We start from the raw sequence: 18598 nt of genomic DNA on the forward strand, positions 1-18598 counted from the left end.
TTGAAGGCTATTTATAACTAAACACTAAATAGTTTTAATTACAGCGGAAATTCTGTACAGTTTAAGGCTTGGCTCTGAACTAGATTGTAAATATGGACCAGATTTGGAAATAAAACACTTCTTTTTCAAGTAAAAGAAGAAAATCAATTAAAAAAATACAAGGAAAAAGAAATGAAGAAAAACCAATGCAACAGAAGCCCAACAGGTTTTCCTGGAGTGAAATTTCATAATATTGTAAACTAACAAAAATACAGGTTTTCTTCCCAAATAATGACAACTTACATATTTAGGACTTGTTAGGGAGCTCTGGGAAGCTTTCCAGATTGAATGAACACAGACCAAAGTGGACACAAGGAAGAAATCACATTAATATGCTAAAATTAGTACTACCTTATAACGAATTAAATTAGATACACAAAGCAAGATAGTAAGCATTAAATATTTCCAGAGGGTCAGAAAGTCATTATTGTTTATGGGTGAGAGTAATAAAACCAGATGAAACAAGTACAAGATATGTTATTTTCTGAATAAAAATGGTTATTGGCACATCTAATCTGGGATAAACCTGACACACCAGACCTAGATAGCTTCTAGCATTTTAGGGTAATCTTCATTTATCTGTAAACAAAAGATATGTCACCTAAGAAACTGCAATTTTGTTCAGACTTCAATAATAATAAACTACGAAAGGCATGAATTGTTTATGTGTTACATGAGATCACGGTTTATATTGTCAGTTATGAACGTGCAAGTATAGCTGAAAACTTAGACATTTTGTGAAAATTAAAAATGCTGCTCTTTTGTAATCTTATTGTTGCTTCATGCAATATCAGTTTAGTGATGCTGATTTGATTGCTTTATTATGGGAAGATCTCTCTGCCAGTCTTTATTAATGGTCAAGGTCAATTCTTCTGGATTGAAATTTTCCACGGACAAGTCAGTTGGGTTAGAAGAGGGAACTCCATTTAGGCTCTGGTTTTCCTAATGGTTTGGATGACTGGATTCATGTGCAATCTAAGTTATTCCTGCAGAAAAGAGATTTGATTAGTTACTCATTTGAAAATATCTGAGAGTTTTTCTCAGATCCAAGTCACAAAAAATTATCTTGGAGGTTAAAATGGCCTTTTGACAAGATACTGCAACATTCCAGCAAAAGTCACTGCTGAGGACATGCTTTCTCTTAAATAATTACAACATCACCCAAGTGGCTGAAGCTCACTGAAGAAAATCTGTTTGCTTTCCCATCATCCAAAATGTTATTAATGTGAATATAATTAGATTTTTATATTTCTGTTTTAAGAGATGCTACTAATCAATTTATATTTCTTAAACCAACGTTAGAGAACTTATTTCTTAAGTCTCTTAATGGTTTTTATCACATCAGCAAGTGGGCAAGTATCTTAACTAGTGCATTCTGCATTCAAAGCCCTCCAGGATGCAGGCCCCATGAGTTCTTGCAGGTTAGTATACATGGCAAGTCTGTGCACACATACAGGACAAGGTCTGCTCATGATGAGGGCCAAACAGCACGTGGAAAGGCATGCACTCTCTGGAGGAAACCAGGACCCCAAGACTGCATTTTTGCCTCCTCCTGAGACACTAGAGAGAAACATCATCCCAGGGAATACAGGAGATATAAAACATCCAAAAAGAGAGTGAGTGCTCAGGTTACAAACTAAAAAACAAAACTAAACTAAAACCCAAAGCACAAACAGGCTATAACCAAACATACTTGAAGAGAAAGCTTACAATGGGATAATGTAGCCATCAAAAGGAGAAAGGGGTATATTTTATTCCCCCTTATATAGTATTTAGAACACACAAATTGCACACTCAGAACAAAACTGCTTTAGTTCTGATTAGGCCACATGGCAAGTGAAATCAAATTTGACATTTCAAATTCGGATAATGTAAAGAGTGCGGGGTGTGGATTAAAAGGAAACACAGCGAGACCACTCAAGCAAAGACTGCTTTTCCTTTATCTTCTCACTGGCAAGAATATGCAAAAATCGGCAAGTATGGAAAAAATATATGCAAAAATCCCCAAGTACGGAGCCTCCAAATGTGAGACAAACTGGCAGCCACAACCAATTCTCTATCCTCTTGGTAACCAGCCTGACAAATGCCAATGAGAGAGAAAGGAAAGGAGGGAGCAGGTAAAGGACGAGGGGAAAGTGTCCCATGCTACATGCCAGCCCAGGCCAAGGCTAGAGAATCAGTGTCACCTCTTACCTCTGGTCAGTCCTCTCCATCTTCTGGCGTAATCTCGGTCTCTTTATGGACCACTACTTTGGTCACTGACATGTCAGGGTGCTGCTCTTTGGCCTCTTTAATTGCCTGAGCCAGCGCCTATCCCCAGGAAATCACAGAAGGACAAAAACAAAAAGGAGGTGGAACATGCATGATCAGTGGCAAGGTGGAGACTTATGAGCTAGATCTATATCCACAATTTACAAATGAGGTACAATGATTACAAAAGGAATTGTGAATCACATATGGGAAAGTTAATTCAGAAAATTTTTTAGAATACATGCTGGACCAGAAGAATAGTACTGGGAATCGTAGGGCCAACCTGTGGTTCTGTTTCTCTGCCAGGGTATTTATCATGTCACACATACTACCTGGTCATGGTCAATGTCTGCATCTCCTGTGATGACTATCCGCTTCTCAATTCTTGTCTCTGATATGCCTCCTTTCACAGTCTGAAAGAAACAAAGAGAAGCTTTATGAATTTACCCATTGGGGGAACAATCATTGTTCAGTGGGGGGGAAATGGCAGAAAATGCTGACAGGTAATCAAAATAGAATTCCATGGCCATCATTTAACATTCTTAATTTCATAAGGGAGGACAGAATGCAGTCCTTTGGATTTGGCTGGCAAGTGTTTCCGAAACACTTAGTACATGCCAAGTGCCGCAGTATGTGTTAAGCATAGGATGTTGAGGTGTTTATTCCTAAACAGAAACTAGCACATGGAGACAAATGTATCGTAAAGACAGAAGCTAAAAAAGCTCCCCTTGCAGCTCTCCCAGCATCCTGACAGTCAAGTAACTATTTGCATGTGCAGCCCAACTTGCGAGAATTTCTGCACGAAGGCCTTTCTCCAGCTCTCATGGAATGCTCTTATCGGCTCCCGCTCCACTTACTTTGGTGATGTGGGTGGTGGTGGTGGTACTAGTGGTTTCAGATGTGATCGTCTGTGCACTCATCAGCACGCCCGGCTCCAGATCAGCCCCAGGATCAACCTAAGCAAGCACAGGAAGAGACACCACGCCCAGGTGTTTACATTTCCTCTTCGGAAGTTTGCTATGTTAATAGAGGTATTAAGATGATATAATTATCTCCCACATTTACCGTGCTGTTCAGAGTCCAGGAGCTGCTGCCAAGAGGAAGAACTAAGCATGACTCTCAACTGCCATTAAAAAATTGAAACTTTAGAAATGTGAGCAGTGGATGGCTGAGTGAATATTTCTCCTTGTTTCTGGCTAGGGGAATAGGTTTCTGAGCCTGTTTCTATATTTCAAGATATATAAAGGCCTGGTTAGTCACCTGCCGCTTCACAATCAGTCATAAAATTAAAATTACTGCATCGCTCTTTATAGAAACAGTCTGCCTGCTGGATCCTCTACGTCTCATGAATGAAATATTGTATAGTTATACTTAAACACACTAAACCATGAAAGGAGGTAAAACATAAAGTGTCAGGGCTCTGGTTTTCATTGACTGTCTTACCTGTGATGATTCATATGTGATGGTTTTTGTTTCAGTGTGAACTACTGGCACTTCCTTGGTAGAAATTTCTAGCTTTACTCCTCCTGGTGAAACACTGCCAAAACTGATGGTTTCCATCTTCACAGTTGATGACTGTGCCAGTGGGAAGTAATTAGAGTGGCTATTACGGTTTGCACAAACACACAATTTTTTTTTCTTTGTAGTATTCTTTGGTACTTTGGTACTTGATATGAGAACAGGTTAACATAAAATAAATATTTACATATTACATGTGGAGTAAGTGGGGGAATAAGACATACAACAGATATATGTAAAACAGTCTCCCAGAATTCCATTGCATTTTTTATATGGATGCTCTAGGCTAAAGGAAATTTAAGAAAACATTTTTATGTTCCCCCTTCTCTACATCATAAACCAACCTTAATAGATCAAAACCCATACATAAGCCTTTTACTTGATAACTTTTTAGAAAGAAGTAATAAGACCTTAACCCTCCAAATACTTCAGGAATCTCAATAAAGAGGACAAAGAAGAAAGTTCTGGCATTTAGCACCTCAGCAGGCATGGTTTTTGGTCCTTCTGGCTAAGTATGCTGATCAGAAATACATTTATCAAATTTTTCTAATATCTTGGCCAACCATGCATTCCCCAGGTTTACTGCCAACTACCATAATTTCAATGAGAGTAGAAATCCCTTCCTAGAACTATACATTATTAATAACTAATAGGTATGTTTGCATGTGACCCAAAAGCTGGAAACCAGCATGGAGACTCCTAATTGCCACGCAAGAAGAAAATACAAGGAGGAAGAAACTGCATGTGGAAAAGGTAGAAAATGAAACTTAGCTCCACCATTATGATGATCTGAATTTCAGGGCATCATGTAGCAGTTTTACTTTAAGTGCTAAAAGTAACATTAACTACTAGTTACCTCAAAATGAGGTTTCTGTTCCAAAGTCTCAGAAACGTGGACCGCTGCACTCTGCTCCTCCTGCCGCTCGTGGGAAGCAGTAGCTGTCTCTTCCTGTTCCAGTGCAGCTTTGTCGGCCTCCTTTCCTCTTTCCACCTTAGCCCCCTCAGTCACAGCAGAGTCCTCCTTCCCTTTAACGCTAGAAGCATCGGCAGGCATGGGCTGTGCTGCAGCGTCCACGTCATCCCCGGCCACGGAGGAAGCGTCCCCGCTGGCGTGCACCCTCCCCACACGCCTCTCCTCGACCAGCACGGTTTCCTGCACCACCTTCTCGGTGCTGAGCGGCTGGGGGTACAGGCTGGGTTCCGGCTCTGTTTCCCCGGACTCTGTCTTGGTTTCCATTTTCTGCATGGGAAAAGACTGTGGTGTCAGTGTGAGTTTCCACAAACGAGAGGCCCAAGCAAAAAAGGGGGAAAAAAAAAAGAAAAAAAAAAAAGAAAAAGAAAACCTAAAGCCACCACTCACCAGGATGCCTAAAGCAAGCATTAGGTGCTTACAACCGGACACACTGACAGAAAATATAAATTAGCTTTCATTCCTCCCACCAGCATCCTTGATGTGGGTCCCAGCCCCTGCCCCACACACTCCAACCTGTGCGGCTACTTCAGGACGTCCAGAAAAAAATCAGAATGCAGAGTACGTGCACTTAAAAACACAAAAATTGAAAGCATTGCAGCACATTCACATTGGCTTTGGCTGCTTTCTTAGACCCAACAGGTGAGATTAAATGCTTTTAAAAATTAAATGCTATTAAAATTTCTCAATATTGCCCTTTGAACATACGAAGTACATTCTTGAAATGGAACTAAAGGCACATGACAGATGCGTCAAGCAGGCACAAAGGATAGTAACTACTGACACCTTTGAGGTGTAAAAGGCAAAGCCACTTGCATGCAAAACTCACACACACTCACACTCACTCACTCACACATACACTCACTCACTCTCTCTCCCCCCTCCATCCCAAAAGGTATAAAAGAAAGGCAGATGGGCACATCCAGAAACACCAGAGATGGAAGCAAGTGGCCACCTGAACCCAGCTTTGAGAAGCGGAAGTGACCCCTCCTATGAATTCTGTTGGTTTTCGTGCAGAGTCTAATAAACTGAAGATTTCAGAGCCATCCATGAGCTTTTCGCCAGAGGGCTGCTTAGTCTGAGTGAACAAAGAAAGGTGGAGTCAAGCACAAGAGAGGCTACTCAGGCACATACACATTCGCAGCTTGTTAGACAGAACTGGAGGCAGAGGAGAAAGGGAGGAGGAATGAAGGAATCTAAGATACGGAGTTTGGAAACGGAAAAGAATGGGAAATAAAATAGCAAATCGGGGTGACCATGAGCTCTTGTGTGGAAAAGCAGACACAGTTACTAGGATAGGATGGCACCGACTTAAGCAGATCATTTTTCCCCTTCGTTGCAAGCCACAGCAGCACTACCACATTGTGGGGACGGGGAGCTGGAAATAAAAGGCCAAGTGTCTTAATGCTGACCTTGAACTGCGGTATTGATCTAACCATGAAAAAAATCAAAAAGCTGGGTTGGCTGCTCTCAACATAAAGCCAAGCGGCAAGAGAAACGGAAAGGCTAGGGTGGAAGGGCACTGCCTCAGAAAACGTCATGCTGGAATCGGAAGCTGCGGCTGCATGGGGAACACTGGTTACCACCACTTGGGACGCCGACGACTCGGTGACATAGTGAGCAGTAGCAACGGTGAAGGCCGGTTCCTGGGAATATCTCCACTCGGACAGGCTCTTCCTCCGGGGACCGAAGAGTCCCACTTTCAGGACCTCGCTCTCCGGGCCAGGGTGGACAGCCACCTCGGTCCCCAGCTTTAGGGTCTTCTTGGGGTCGTCTTCTTCAGGACTCTGCCTCCGAGACTCGGCTTCCTTGATGGGCGCCAGGGATTCTGACAGTTTCCGCTTTGTCGTAGGGACCTCGGGTCCTCTCTTGGATCTCTCATCAGCGACGGCTTCCAGGACCTCGTATTCTGCCGGGCCTGGAACCAGCGACGCTGCCCCCGACGTTCCTCTCTCCAGGCTCTGAAGAGCTTCCAGAGCAGAGGGCTGCATTCTCTCCCCATCTTTAGCTTTCCCTGTCATAGTAACAATTCTCCCGGAGACAGTGTCGTAGGATTTTCCTAGAGTGTATATTTTCTGTTTGCTTTCTTCTTTCAGGTGCATTTCTCGGGCCAAGTCTTCGAAGCTATGCATTTCAATAGCACTAGATTTTAACAAGTCAGCTGGGACATCACCAGTTCTACTGCTCACGGTCACCACCTTGTAAGTCACAACTTTTTTCAAATCACCATCAGCTACCTCAGTGGGTATTTTGTCTACAATAACCCAATCCTCTGTGCCCTATATTTGAAATATAAAAGCTAAATTAGAAATCTGATGGTATTTCATTTCTAAAATAAGAATCCTTTAAGAAAATCAGGGCTAGAGCTACACACAGATATGTGATGGGACCGCACAGGGCTGGCTTTATTATATAATAATTATAGTTACTCTCATCTGAAATCTATAAACTGTAACCTTCAACTTGGCATACATTCTGCAGGTAGAATTGCAGTTGCAGATTTCTTTAAATAGGGGCATACTTTGGTGGTATAATTTGTAAGAAATATATTTGATCTTATGAAAAACTGATCATTTTATATTTCAATATTAAATGGCACTGTTGAAGTCATTGTACAGGTTATTCAGCTTTACATGTGTGGACACAAAAGGACAGTTATTCGTGTTAAATGTAATACTATTCCTCATTTACTGTTGTTCTCACAAAGAATTTGCCAATATTGTACCAACTTCTGTAAATACCATTTTCCATGTTTGTAAATCGTACTTCCTTAACTAGGGAACTGCATCCTCTATAACACTTATCATCCAATAAATATTGAGTGTGCCTGTGTTCAGTGTATTATAATGAAATATTTCTCACTGACAGGACACTATTGGAGGCTCTTATAAATAGGCCATAGTGATCTGAACAGTGTTCCAATCTTAACACAACTGAAGTTCATTGTGTCTCAGTAGTTTCTCTCCCATTTTCCTGTGTTACGTCAAATAAAGCAGAAGAAATAGAAGTTAAGAAAACTTTGTAGTCGGGAGGCCTAATTGGATGGGACTGGAGAGCTGACTAGACTGACAGATTACAGAGAGAAGAGAAATCAACCAGGAGCAGGTGAGAGCCTTGGTTTACATTTTAAACTAGGATATTTTCTACTTTCGTTTTTATTGTAGCCTGAAAACTTGCATCTAGAAACGTGTGTGCCTTAAAAAAATGATTACAGATTGATCTACATGCTAGTGCTGGGTTAAATAAAATGAATTAGAAAAATAACCTCTAGGGTCGATGGGACAGTTTTCTGGAAAATTATTTGACGAGAAGTAACCACAGAGTCAGCAGAGTCTCCTTCCTGTATTTTCTTTATCACACTCGGCTAGTGGGAAAACCAATAAAAGTTCAGAAGTTTCAAAATCAGTCAAGGTCATCTAAATTAGTACCACTCTACGGGTAAAAACAGGCAGTAAAAAGTCTCAATAAGATTATTATTAGAAAGTACAATCATGATGCTTCAATGCGAACATACAGATAGAATCATCTAGGAAGCAGCCATAAAAAATGATGCATAACTGATAATTAAAATATTAAGAAAATTCCTTTTTCCCTTCCCCAGAATCTATGTAAAAATTATATACCAAGATAAATTTTAAAAGGAAAATAAAAACTAATGACATTATAATGACACTAAAGTCTGAAGAGTGTTTCCTTTTGGAAAATCCTTTGTTTTTTACCTGAAACTCAAGGAATGAAGAGCTTCCTTGCTGCAAAAATATAACTTTTTCAGAAATCTCTCTTTCTTCTTTGGTCTGTTTGAATAAAGGGGGTTGGGTTGGAGAGGAAGTAGACAGTTTCCAAAAAGGCAAGTTAGGAAGAGAGTTATTTTATTATATTATACATACTCATAATATTCATTCATTCTTTTCCTGAAGTAAATTATTGTTTATTAATTTGAAAAATGGTCTGAAACCGTCTTAAAATTTAATAATTTTTCCAAAGAGCAACAGATTATTTCCTGAAACTTTGGTGTTTATAGGACTCAAACATTTTTCATTTCGACAAACATAGAACATGCAAGAACAGTATAAAGGGGCTTTTTCTTTTGGTATTTGAACAGTGTTGATGTCAGTTACCTGTAAGACCATAAAAGTGAGTATTAAAAGAAAAGATTAAGAAATGTAAAATAATTTAATCAGTTATAAATCCTGACTTTTATTTCTAAAAAGTATTTGACTGTGTTCCTCTTTCATTTGCTGCCAGTTATATAGAGTAGTGAAATGCACGCAAGCCACTAATTTGAATAAACCCAATTACACTTTGATTATTTTACTGTCTCACAAATAAAAAAACATACTCAAGGTTTTAGCTTTATTTAAACTTTTATGATGGTAAATAATTTTCAAAAGTCAATTTCAAAATATGTTGGGGAAGATTTTTTTTTTTTATCTCTTCTCATATCAGTACTCTGTATTTTTTTTTTTTCTTCATTATACATGTTTATGGGTATAGTTTCAATACATGCATATATTGTATAATGATCTAATCAGAATAGTTAGCATGTCTATCACCTAAACATTTATCATTTGTTTGTGGTTATAAAAGTCAAGATCCTCCTTTCTGGCTATCTTGAAATATACAATATTATTAGCTACTGTCACCCTAGAGCACCAGAACTTATTCTTCCTATCTAACTGTAACTTTGTAATTTTGTACCAGTCTTTGGTGCAAAATTAAGTGTATCAAATCATACTTTACTTTAACATATATTAAGAAAGGTTAAAGTAAATATTTGATGTAAGGAACTAGTTTTTTACTTTTTAATTACTTTTTATTCCCTTCTTTAGTATTAAATAGGCATAATTCAAATGACAGTTCATTAGCTACCAAGCCTATCTCTACACAGTGTCCAACTCCCAAGAAAAGAAACAAGATATTTTGTAAGATTAACTAATCTAAAAAATAATCACGGAAAAGTCAAAGTTTCTTTAGATAAACATTATTATTGTAAACAATATAATTTTATGAGAACTACTTAACCTTCCTGTTTGTCGACAAATCTATCAGGAGACATTTAATTATTTGCTTACAAGATTGAGGGAGAACATCCAGAACATTCTCCTGGAGGACCTACCGGCAGATTTTGATAGGACCATTATCATATGACCCTCTCTAAGGAGAGACAAATAAGCCATTTTCAAAGGAGAAAGAAAAAAAATTCCCTGTTCTGCGGCTGCATTTTGGACGAAGGTACTGGAAAAGATAAAATGTACCATGTGGAATCGTTAAATGTGGACTTTTGTTTCTTTCTTTTCTTTTTTTTTTTCCTTTCAATCACAGCCTCTTTTCCAACAGAAATGAGAAACAGGAAACAAATTATAGGTATTTTTCAGAGAAACACTACTAGATCTCTAATTATAATCACTGAGCTAAATATTATTCCTAAGATAAAAGCTTTCAAAAAAAAGCCAAAACCCAGCAAGTGGTTTTCAGCATATCCTGTTGTCTGTTTGAAACCAAGTAATTTAAAAAATGTGTATGTCTTATAATTGAATATGTCAATACTGTCTATATTCAGAACCATGTATGTCCAATAACAGAAACAATATGAGATAAATTTTAAAATTAAATTCTATATGGCCAACTTCCCAACCTGGTTTGTTCAGCTAATAGAGAAGTGAAATGGTAATGACAAAGAAAAGCTGTTAATCTAAAAATTATATTAAGGTTTAGAATATAGTCAGATTTATACCCCAATCATTTCCTTTATTTACATAAACATTCATCTCCATATCATAATTGGGAAATAAGGCCCTATATTAGAATGCAAAACTCACAAAGGTGTCATTCACTCTTGGGTGATAAAGTGTTTCTACAAATAAATTTTAGGGAGTAGGTGAATTTGCAAAGACAGAGTCCACAAATAATGCAAGTCTACTGTACTAAGTGTCCAGCTCAAGGAATTATTGTATAGTGAACACCACTGTAAAACTACCACTCACATAAACAAGACAACATTGGTGCTGCATAGGTACTAATAGGTATTGCTTTTTGATTGGGATTTAAAAACTTCTGGTATTGAAGTAGCCACTAATGAATCTCTCTCTAACATAAACTAGTCCTAGGCTCATCATAAAAGGTTGTTGTGGAAAATGTTTGTGGACAGAGGACGCACCTGAAACCCTTCATATACATATGCCTGCCCTTCCTATGCTTGGTGCGCTCTGTATGTGGGTTTGTCTACTTTCCAAAGTTAACGAAGATTTGATATTATCTGCTGCTTTGGGGCATCCTTGCTACTTGTCTGCTATTAATTCAAATATTTGAAACTTGAAACTACTGGCAATCAAATTCCTATTTTATTAGTAAACATACATAAAAGTCTCAAAATATCATCATTATTAGTTCATTATATATATTTCTAACTCTAATTTCCTTCTAATTGTTCATAAATTGGTAGCATATATAGATAAAAACGATTACTTAGGATTCAATCATTACAGATAAATCAAAACAAAAAGCTGTTCACATTAAAAATCAGAGGTCATTAGATTTTTTTCCAAAAACTGTTTTATCATTGAGATTTAAAAAGAAAACAAAACAAAACCAAATCCAGCTAAGCTGGGGGTCATAAGTTTGGGGTCACTGAATCAATTCAGTTTCTTTCCAATTCTGGCACAAATAGTATTACCTTATTTGGGATGTCAATTTAAAAAATTAAGTTAAATTACATATTTCCATTTAGAAATAACTGAACTTCTTTCTAAACTGATTATTGTTTAATTAATTTAAAGTGGGTTATATTAAATAATAGGGTGATATCAAATTAGTAATTTACTTTGAAAAATGCCTCCCTTTGAAAATAAAAATCTTTTGGTTCTTTTGGTTCTGTGTTTGTAAAAAAATATGCTTTGTAGGTGCCTTGCTGGGAGGATAAAATTATCTTTTGTGCTTTTCATGAAAGAACGAACAGAAGCCATGGTTTTAATATAGACATCGACAATAATTGGGAGCACGGGAGCTTTCTGGTTTGTTCTTAAGGCTGTCTACAGGTCCTCACCTGGAGTGCAAACTTGGATGGCATCAAGGACTATCAAGAGAAGAGCAGAAGGCCATGGACGGGCCAATCTGCACGACTCTGCTTCGAGGGAAGCATTGCCCACCTAAAAAGATCTCACTTCCTCTGCGATTTTAAGCTCCTTAGAGCTAGCTGCTTTCTCAGCGCTCCTTTGGTAGCCAGGGTTAATCAGCCTAGTTTTTAAGTTCTTCTTTCAATCTAGCCAAACTCTTTCTGCAATTTCCTCTGTTCACAGCGTCCATAGAGCACTGAGGTGCTGCATAAAAACTTAGCAGACATCTGAAAGCAGTTACTAAGCCAGACTTTGGTCTTCTTGAATCTAAATAACCAAACTGCTTTGATCTTCTGCAGGGGACATGTTTCTATCCTTTAATCATGTTGAAAAATCCTTTCTTGGCCTTCTCTGGTTTCTCTGCACTGACACAGAAAAGGTATTAACATCCAGGGCAAGTTCAGTGTCCTCAGTATATCACCTCCTTAAATTATTAATGCTCTTGGGGCTCATCAAGTATCATTTTCCAAGCTTCAGGATTTAATCAGAAGTTAAAAAAAAGTTACAAGTCTAATGGCCTAAACTTTTACAGTCTCCCTGTTGGTTAGCACCACCCTTTAACTTCTCTAAACTATTAACTATACTTTCATTCAAATGCCTACCATTTTCATAAATAACAGCATGGAAAGAGAGATTTGGCTTTTGTTTTGTTTTGTTTTTGGTGGCTACTTATTTTGTGTTTTTGTAACTTAATCAAGTATCTGACATCTTTAGAGCCAGCACATTATTTCCAAGAGAGTAGAAACAGGGTCTCCAAACTTGACAATTACAATAAAATTTATGAGAGCATAACCGATAAGTAGTATTCTTATTAATGCAAGGACTATTATATTTAAATCAATCTGAATGTGAAATTTTTGTCTCTTGAAACTCAAGTAATTTGAATGGAACTGGTATTTAATGGTACAGGAATACTTTGGTAATATGAGGGTACTTCAAAATGTTTGTGGAAAAATAGAATTGAAAGATGATACAAATGTTTCCATGAACTTCTGAAGTACCCTCATGGTACTTTTCATTTATTTTGCACAAAGGGCCCTTAATTCCATTTTTAGCTGGGACAGGAATTGTCAAAAACATAGTGATCTTGGTTACTTTTGACAAATAGCTTTCAAAGAAGGTTTAGAAAATGATCAACAAAGAATATAATTTGATTCTAATTTTCACTGCAAGGACTTAAGCATTGCATATAGACCACCGTTTAAAGGATTTTTTTCCCCATAAAGACTTAAGTTTTAATTTTCTATTCTGTCTCAGCTTCCTGGACAAGTATTTCACAATAAAGAGGTCTTCATAAAAAGGCAGTTGATTAACACACAATGCTGAAAGATGCAGTTTTCAAAAACTACTTCTTTTGAAAGACAGATAAAGCACGATGATGTCTAACAGTAGATAGTAAAATCAGTGCAACGGCAATTTGTGGGTCCCACACACTGGCAGCCCTGAGGTAACAACGGCTGCCTTGTCACACTCTCTGGTGGTACATTTAAAGAGAGCTCTCCTAGATGGAAGAGCCTTACTTAAAAAGAAATTTCTGGCCCCTACTCTCCCTATGAAAAAAATCAAATAAAAACCAATTATAAATCAGTTTAAATAGTCTGTTATTAGTAAAAATCAAACACTCATTATACCAATATAACTCTGGTGTAATATCTCAGAGTAAACTATGTCTTGAAATGCTATCAACCTCAGATTACCATTTAGTCCAACAGTAGACAATCTCAATAGGCCTCATCATGCAATTGACGAGAAACATAACATGAGTTTTCAGGGGATGGATTTCTCAGTGCAGCACCAGAAGAAAGTGTATTCAGAAGAAGAGTCAGATCATTAAGACAGAATCTCAGTTTCTCCTCCTGGCTTCCCGGTCACACTCTGAGCACCCTCCGATGCCATTACTCACTCCTCAGCCACCTTAATCCTTTTATTCTGCAGCTTTCCCTTATAGCACTGAGCATCTCAGTTCAAGTTAAACATAGACAAAACATGAGATTTTCTACTTAGGAGCTGACAAATCCTTTTCCCCGTTCAGACCCTGTAGAGAAGTGAGGCTAGTGAACAGAAGACAATTCCTACCAAAACCCCGAATACTGACCTCTTCAGGTACAAGGGGCTCAATCATGGGTGCATCCTCCTGCCTGGCAGCCAGTCGCACTGGGGAGGTAGAAAGCCTCTTTTCCCATTCATTTGTAACGGCAGTGTCTGTTGAGGTTTCTAAAAAGGTTCTTTTCAGCTCACTAATGTTGGTTTGATGTTTCATCAGGTCATCTTGAGTTTTATCTAGCTCCTACGTTGAGAACATAAAGAATTCAATTGCCAACGTTTTACATTTGTTTTTCTTTTCTTTCTTTTTTTAAGTAATGTCAATCTTATTAGTAACCAAAATAAAACAGAATTTTGATGAAGGCTCATGACACCACCACACACACTCTGGTGAAAATGTGATATTTCCAGGAAAAAGAGAGGAAAAAAATCTAGTTCACACAAGCATAAAAATCAAAAGAATTTTAAAAGGTAAACTGTAACGAGTGAAATTCACACATAACTAGAATTAAAATAAATACACACAGAGAAAAAGGGATCTATATCTAGGACAGAATAAGTGAGTAAGCTGAGAAGTCATCCCCACTTATTAACAGGTGAGCACACAGTTCATGCATCACGGAACGAGCCCACAGGGAAGCCACTCAAAGGAAAACGACACATAGACATGCACTGGTATATACCAATACCAACCTCTAACATAAGATTACTATGTTTGACATACACATTTTCACCCTTTATTCGCTTAATCAGACTATTCTGAAAAAGTGGAGAAGAAAGGGAAAGGTAAGGGACACAGTAGTCAAGGGAACAAATGCCGTCCTACACACCAACGACACAGTCACTGGCTACAGAGCATGCTGAGATATCCGAACGCTGTAGACAACAATGACTTATCACACACTGGTTTTTGCTTTTTTAAAAATTTTCTACCTGTGCCTTGAGCTCTGCATCTTCCTCCTGGTCCGACTGCCAGCATCAAGAAAGAGTGGGAAATAAAGTCTTACCATGCAATTTACTCTGAGACTAAAGAAGTAAGGTCTCTAAACTTGCTAAATGTGGGCAATGGTGTGCTCTTGGGTGTGGCTCCATTCCTCTCACATATACAAACCACAGCCTTCTCACACACTAATTAGGGAGCTTAATAAGAATGTGGCAGGAAAAGATTCCTTGCCCAGTGGGTCTGTGGCGTTCGGATGAGCAGATACGCATGTTTGGGAAAGTGACAGCAAGAACTTGGCAGGTTGTCCTTAACGAACAATAGAAATGGTTCGGGAAGTGTGGGAGCTGGATTAAAGTTAACATTCATAAGAATGGCTCTGATCACACAATAATGAGGGTTCCCTTGTGATGCACAGATCTTCACAGTAACCCTGTGAGGTTAGCTATTATGATCACCAATTTGTAGACTGGAGAACCAAGGCTCAAAGGATTTAACGCAGTGGTTTGCACGCTTTAAAATTTCCTGGAACTTGATTTTCTTGAACCTATGTACTGTAAAACAAATCTAGGAGGGGAGAAGACTAATAACAGGTAAGTAGGGAAGTTTAAAAAAAAAACTGTCAACACCATCATTTCTTTCAAATGTAGACAGGACAATTTTTGAGTTTTTAGAAAATACACTTATCCCAAAGCCTTCATTATCCTTATTTTTCTAATTTGAAGGACACGTCTAATCCTTGGGCTGGTATCTGAGTACCCATAAGTAGTGAGCAGGCCAACCTGCACACCCGCACGCAGAGGGAAAGCTGTGCTGCTCACCACGGTTCTGTGACCAGGGCCTGGGCTTTATGCCCTGGTGCTAAAAGAGGGGACCCAGAGTGAAATCACAGGTGAGAAAAGGGTCACACAGGAGCGATGGCATTAAGCAACTCATTTAGGCTATCTGGGTCTCAGTTTTCTTATCTGCCAATGGGGACAAGACTGCCTACTCTGCATGTCCCACACTGCACCACTGTCGTGCTGGCCATCTAAAAGGAAGGGAACGCATTTAAAAAGTGTTACAGAGCACACAGGAAACTTTAACACAGTGCAGGTGACACGCCAATTCTCAAGTGTATGGTGGGGCCCACAACTCTTCATTTTATTATTAAGCTTCACAGTCTCCTACATTACGTATACTCACTTGAATGCTTCAGTGCTACATAAAATTTAAAACTGTTACAGAAATTTATTATTAAGATGTCTTTCTCTTAGAGCACATATTAGGATTCCAACGAAACTGAATCCTATTATTGAATGTATTAACCTTGAGCTACAAGTAACTCACTCTTATAAAATCTGAGGGCAGTTTTGTTATATTTAGCATAGAAAATTATTAACTTGGAATAGATTTATACACTCACATGATTGCTTAAAGGAATCTGGATAATAGGTTTTACAATATTAACTTTAAAAAAATTATGATTTGCAAGTTTTGAATTGAACTCTGGCATTTCCAAAGGAAGAAACTTAATAAAATGCCATTATGAAATATTTTTTGAAAATGTTTTCAATTGAGTGACATACATACCACCTACAACATTTTTAGTCCTTCCTAAACATGCAACTGGAAAATATGATGACTGGATGATGTAAAAAAATAACATACGATCTAAAGTAAACATTATCACAAAGTAAAAACAAAATTCTGCTATCACTCTGGGAAATAAACATCTTGACTTCCATTACTATACATAAATATCATTTTTTACAGAAACTTTTTTTTACAGAAATCTCTGGTAGAGAAGATTTGAAGAACAATAGAAGCCACACACACACATAAACACATATATTTAATGTATCCTAAAGAATAAGAGAGAAATAACAGCACCGTATCTTTTCTACCACTGTTCAAAGTGATTACATTCTTTTCAATAATGTACTAACAGAAATTTGCTAATTTTCTTTTCCTTAGAGAGTTCATTTCTTATAAGTGACCTAAACTGTAGCTGAAGGCTACAAAGATAAGTATTATCTTAAGAATTGTTTCACCATTTGAAATTTTAAAATATATCTGTCACCAGCTAATAAGCTAATTAAATTGATTGTGACCCTTCTCCCCACATGGCTAGCATACATAAATAGCTTCTTATTTGGGATATGATAATATTTTTTTGCAAAAAGTATGATCAGTTTAGGCAGGTGTTTCTCAAAAGGTGATCCTAAGATTAACAGAGTCAACAGCACCTGGGAACGTGTTAGAAATACAAATTCTCAAGTCCTACCCCAGCCCTTCCCAATGAGAAACATGAGCCTGGGACCTTCCAGGTGATTCTGACATAGAGTTTGGGAACCACTGACCTAGGCAATAAAATATTTGTTTAACTCCCCTGTTAGAATTGATCTCCACTCCAAAAGCTAATATGCAGAGTTCGCACATGCAGAGCCCCCAACAAGGCATTTTCGTTAGGCAACTACCAGCCACCCTCAGCTCTGACACCAACCTCAGTGGCGGTGGTTTCCCCATCGGCCGCAGTGTCTGTCCGCTCACTGTCAGTCTGTGGACCACAGAATGGATCAGGTTCCAGGAGGAAGGCAGGGAAAGAAAATAAACCCATCTGGTCAGATAGGGTACGGCACAGGTCACAGCTCATTTCCTCTCTCTGTGATCTGCACCGTACTACCTCCCACAAAAGTGCATGATGGAGCAAAAGCAAAAAGTAAGGGCCAGATCCAGGTGTCATCAGTAGAGCGCCTTAGAGGAGGACCCGCAGCAGGAGCCACAGGGACCGCTGAGCCAAACTGACCCGTGTGGTTTTATGTCTCAGCAAAACCAATTTGTCATTCTCCTCCTACTCTTTTTAACTAAAACCCCCAAAAGCTCTCCTAAAAAAGTTTAATGTAAATTGATGTTTACATATTTTTTATTCCAGTCATATATCACATTGGAAAGGTACATGAAAATGTCAATTTATATAAAAAGCTTCTGTTAACAGTCATTGGACTTTCAGCCCCTCATTTATACCATTTTGATAATTTACACCCATTTATGACCATCAGGCTGTCTGCAATACCTCTTAATTATAAAAAGCACATGCCAGCAACTCAGGGGCATATATTATATATATGAAAAATGTAACTCGATGTTCAAGTAGCACTGTTAACTAGATATTTTTAAGACTATCTGTTGTGTTTATTTTGCCCCACCCTCCAATCCAGAGAGGTTTATCAAATCAAAGTATGTATTTAAACATCTCGTTCCAAAAGTATCATTCAAATGAAGCAAAATAATAATAATAATTAAAAAAACAGAGAGAGAGACATCTACTTGGAAACACATAAAACAAAGCACAGCATTTGACAGAGCCTAGGTTTTCAGGGGAGAATTAGGATAGTAATTTCAGGATTGGTTTTAATATCTTTCATATGGTTTTATGATTTAAAGCAAACTATTTTATCTTAGTGGAGTAGAGCCATAGACATCTAAAGGCCCGAACATAATATAAACTGACTTTCCCTCTACAAACATCAACTAATCATTAAAAAAATTCCCTTGACCAAAGATATGCAATTAATATTTCTGAAAACATGAAATCAGAACTGGGGGCTCTACGGTTATGAATCTGCCTTTTAAAATAATCTCTTACTTCAAAGAACTTCAAAGAACAAGGGGTGTCAAGAAGGGACAACCAGGACAGTATTGTTCTAGCTAGAATAATTTTGTGGCACTATCCCAAACTTTCAT

The 18598-nt window shown here is 38.1% G+C and overlaps 1 protein-coding gene across 2 annotated transcripts in view; it reads right to left on the reverse strand.

Annotated features, from left to right (window-relative positions):
• Window positions 1-459: 459 nt before the first annotated feature.
• Window positions 460-18598, reverse strand: part of EPB41L3 (erythrocyte membrane protein band 4.1 like 3) — a 138768-nt gene continuing 120629 nt past the window's right edge. The window contains exons 14-23 of one of the 2 annotated variants that reach the window (XM_063076786.1): window positions 17358-17411; window positions 14866-14901; window positions 13985-14176; window positions 5733-5855; window positions 4664-5047; window positions 3733-3864; window positions 3147-3245; window positions 2622-2702; window positions 2233-2349; window positions 460-1025 (exon numbers count right to left, since the gene is read on the reverse strand). In XM_063076786.1, coding sequence (XP_062932856.1) covers window positions 2239-2349; window positions 2622-2702; window positions 3147-3245; window positions 3733-3864; window positions 4664-5047; window positions 5733-5855; window positions 13985-14176; window positions 14866-14901; window positions 17358-17411 — 1212 coding nt within the window. In that variant the 3' untranslated portion in view covers window positions 460-1025; window positions 2233-2238. The remainder of the gene's footprint in view (window positions 1026-2232; window positions 2350-2621; window positions 2703-3146; window positions 3246-3732; window positions 3865-4663; window positions 5048-5732; window positions 5856-13984; window positions 14177-14865; window positions 14902-17357; window positions 17412-18598) is intronic. The other variant, XM_063076787.1, reaches the window with a different exon arrangement.

This window comes from Cynocephalus volans, chromosome 13, assembly GCF_027409185.1.
Source record: "Cynocephalus volans isolate mCynVol1 chromosome 13, mCynVol1.pri, whole genome shotgun sequence".
NCBI classification, from domain to species: Eukaryota; Metazoa; Chordata; class Mammalia; order Dermoptera; family Cynocephalidae; genus Cynocephalus; species Cynocephalus volans.